Source organism: Rhipicephalus microplus, chromosome 10, assembly GCF_043290135.1.
Source record: "Rhipicephalus microplus isolate Deutch F79 chromosome 10, USDA_Rmic, whole genome shotgun sequence".
Classification (NCBI taxonomy): domain Eukaryota; kingdom Metazoa; phylum Arthropoda; class Arachnida; order Ixodida; family Ixodidae; genus Rhipicephalus; species Rhipicephalus microplus.
Window position 1 is genome coordinate 38,406,895 of NC_134709.1, and position 3,939 is coordinate 38,410,833.

At 47.7% G+C, this 3,939-nt stretch overlaps 1 protein-coding gene across 1 annotated transcript; it reads left to right on the forward strand.

The window, feature by feature from the left end:
* The first annotated feature begins 228 nt into the window (after positions 1–228).
* Positions 229–3,394, forward strand: LOC142774216 (uncharacterized). The gene is made up of 3 exons (XM_075874612.1): positions 229–455; positions 1,219–1,441; positions 2,788–3,394. Exons 1-3 carry the CDS (start codon positions 229–231, stop codon positions 3,280–3,282), a joined length of 945 nt encoding a protein of 314 aa, XP_075730727.1. The 3' UTR covers positions 3,283–3,394.
* The last annotated feature ends 545 nt before the right edge of the window (positions 3,395–3,939 follow it).

Consider the following 3,939-nt stretch of genomic DNA (forward strand, 5'->3'; position numbering starts at 1 on the left):
TTGTATTCCAATTCAGACATGGTACTTGTGGCATGTCGAGGATGCGAAGAAGGAGAAGATGAAGGCGTGAAAAGGTTCTCAATATCATTTCTTTAGCAAGCGTTGTAAAAAATGATCAATTATGAGGTATAGTGTGGCCAACCCCCCATGTGGGTATGAGCCAAGATCTCCTAGGAGACAAGACAAGACAAGACAAGCAGCAAGTCGTCAGCTCTCACGAAGCTCAAGATGGGCCAGGGCGGTAGCCAAGTCGGGACACCGAAAGTGCTGCAGGGTTTGTCGGAGAGCGACAAGGGAGCGATTCGCGAGGCCTGGCGTGCGTTCTGCAACACCCACCCGGATCCCGGCGCCGTCCTTTTCTCTGCGCTCCCGGACAGGCACCCAGAGTACCAGGCGCTCTTCAAGGAGTTCAGGGACGTACCCAGGAGCGGCCTCGTCAACGTGCCCTTTTTCAAGTCAGTGTGCGCAGCTGCGTGCCTTCTGTGATTGTACCTTTCCAGGGTGGGTAGTCTGCGCATGCGCGATGGTGACGATTACGACACGCATGCTTAGGATTTTGGTGACCATGACGCCTCCGTAGATGCGGACCGAATGGCATCTAGCGTTGCATTCACCTCTAATTTTTCAAATTAGAAGTGAATTAGAGGCAAAAAAGCCTATAGTTTATGGTCGTGTTTTATGTGCTCTTGAGCCTTTTGTTATTTTCTTTGTTTTTATAATATTTTTACGTTGTGCATAGTTGTTTCTGCTTGTGCATTATAGTTTTGTTTTGAAACCCCTGTTTTTACACAGAGTTGTTCTTTTATTTTTGTTTACGTACAGCATAGTTTCTAGTCTTGTTTGCGCATTGTATAATGATCTGTTTTGTTCTGTATGTACCAACATATAGTATCTTTTTCCAACACGTTGAATGACCCCAAGTAGTCGAAATTTCCAGAGCCCTCCACTAAGCGTCTCTCATAGTCATATGGTGGTTTTTGGTCAATAAAGCGCACATATCAATCAAATCAATCTTGTTTCTGCGCGTTCAAATATCAATATTTGTCATAGGGACTCCCGGTTACACAACTAGTGTTAAGTTCTAAGGTCCTAACTGTTATAAGCTGGGACCCAACTGTATACGAGTACCACACGAAGTACTCCAGGTTTGCTAATAACAATAATAAGCTGATTGATTGATTGTCTCTGACACTGTGACACCTTGCATACCGCACACAGGACGCACTGTTCGGCGATGGCCAAGCTGCTGAGCGACGTGGTCGAGACGCTGGACAAACCCGCATTGCTGGCGGTCGTGGTGCGGACCAACGCGCTCGAGCACGCCACCCGCGACGTGCTGCCGCTGCATTTCGAGTCCCTGTGGCAACTCGTCGAGACGCGCGTGGGCCTCGGCGCCGCCGGCACGGCCACTGCCGGCGCGTCCTGGGAGAAGCTTCTCGAAGTACGGGCACGTACCCTACCCTATAGTGCACGGACTTGCATGATATTCGTGCTTGGGGGGTTCAAACACACGCGCGACTTTGTTTATTGCTGTGTTTTTGGCATTCGTTCCGGGTGAACGAACGGTTCAAGCTGTGAATTTCGTGGGCGCTTGATCCGTATTGGCGCATGATTCGGTAAGACGTTCTGGCGGCACAGTTGGTTCCTTGCTGTCGGACGTTCTTGAACTGCGCGAACTAGCCAGGAGACAAGTAAGAAAACACACTGCACTCGCGGTGTTTTGCGAGTTTCCTTTCACATGTCGTGGTCATTAAAAGCAATTAACCAAAAATTTCACATCTCCCGAAAATATCGAGCAGGGATGTCTGCTCGTGATGGTACGATAGGTATGGGCGATCTGCCAGTATTATAAAGTGTAGGGAGGGTAAGGAAGACCACGCACCCTCATAAGTTTACTATGGTTTTTCGATTTACAGGAACATGGCGCTGTGTGCTGGATTCTCACTAGTTTTTTTTATATATACAGCTTTGATTGACAAAAATCTTGTGCCACTTGGCGGGAGGGTGCGAAAAGGGCACTCGATGTCATATGACGTCATGGACTTATCATGACGCCTTTCGCCGTTTCGTCTCCGCACGCCGCTCGCTCTGAGAAGGTTGCGCAAATTTTGGCGTCTTTTTTTTCTTTTTTGGGGAGGAGGGGCAGTTTTTGCGAAAAGTCTCGCAAAGTTCGTGCGCCTGCAACACCAACAGAACCATCCAAGGCATTCGCCTATAAGTAAAATGGCGACGAGTGACCGTAGCAGTGGCATCGTTCGCTGTTACCGTCAATCACCCGCGAAATGGACCACTCGCGCACGAAATGAGTGACTAAGTGGCGTACAGTTATGAATAAGGTTTATTGGTCATAAATGGTATGTTGTGTTGTGTTGTGTTGTGTTGTGTAGATAGATAGATAGATAGATAGATAGATAGATAGATAGATAGATAGATAGATAGATAGATAGATAGATAGATATATAGATAGATAGATAGATAGATAGATAGATAGATAGATAGATAGATAGGTAGATAGATAGATAGATAGATAGATACGCTCAAAGTCGCTGAAGTTCGCTAAAAAGTGCTTCGCATTAAAAAAAAAAAACTAGGTCTCCCACAGGACAGGACTGTCGTATGTGGGTCTCAGTTTGATCCTCGTTCTTGTCGCCTTATAGCATAATGGATCACATATTGGAGCGTGATAAATTAAGCGGAGCGTTTACGCCCGCATATATCATCTATGTTCCTCGTGCGCGTGCCTCGATTTGCCGTTGCCATTCACAGATCATTTGGCACCGCCCGCAGGCAATGCAAGAGATCACCCTGAACGTCTACGAGAATCTCGGCGTCGACGTCAGCGCACCTACCGCATCGGCGCTAAGCAGCATCGACGAAAGCCCTATTCAAAGCACGCGAGCAACACCACACCAGCAGGTGGCAGAGACAACGTCGAACGTGAGTGGTTCCAAAGCGGGTGCCCTTGAAGTGGTTGGTCCGAAACCGAGCGTCCGAAAATCCGGTAGCTTAGAACCATGCACGCCAATGACCGGCAGTACTGCAGTGACAAGGAACCCAGAACCGAGTACCCCTGCAGTGGCCGTCAGCCCGAAACCAAGTGTCCCAAAGGTGAGCATCCCCAATGACACCACCTCGAAGCCAAGTAGCCCTACAACCAATATCGCACTCGAATCATGTGGCAGAGACCGCGATGGGAGCAGTGTTAACGGCGCTGTTGACAAGACCAAAGATACTGGATCTGAACCGAGCAGAAGGGAACGCAAATCCAAGGGAAACAAGTGAGAGTTGTGTTGTTTGCCCATGGCCAAGAGACATCGCGCGTGGGGCATACGCCACATAAACTTATTGTGTTTGCATCTCGTGTACAACAATTTATAGATAGAATGCTCCAGAATCATAGACAGCAGAATATTGTAAAAGAAATAATAAATCATGTCAAATTTTTTGGCTGAAATTTATGAGAATGTGCACTTCCTGTACCTACCACCTTTAAAAAGCGCTCAGATATAGCGTATATTTCTGTAAAAAAAAAAAGACTAGATGTGCGTGGTACACTCAGCACCTTCACAGCGGAAGATGTGAATGCGCTGGTTGTTCCCAGCGTAAGATGTAAGAGCGGCCTTGCTGGAGCCCGTTGTAAACTCTCTTGGGGCAACTACAAGTACGCTTGCAAGGCAGCCTCTACGCCTTAAATCCCAGTTTTTGTTAAGTAGCAAAGCACCCACTAAGCCATTACTGGTTTTTCTGTGGACAAGCGAGGTACCCGCTACATATTTAGGGCACTGTATACATGCGCTTCGTTAATACTGTGGCTGGTGACGATGAAGAATTGTGGCTGAGCCCTTCTTAATGGGTTGGATGTTTTCAGTGAGTCCCTCGTTATGCAGTTCGCACTGTGTGACGCCTCGTTGTTATTTGACTCTTCCGCCACGCTACACT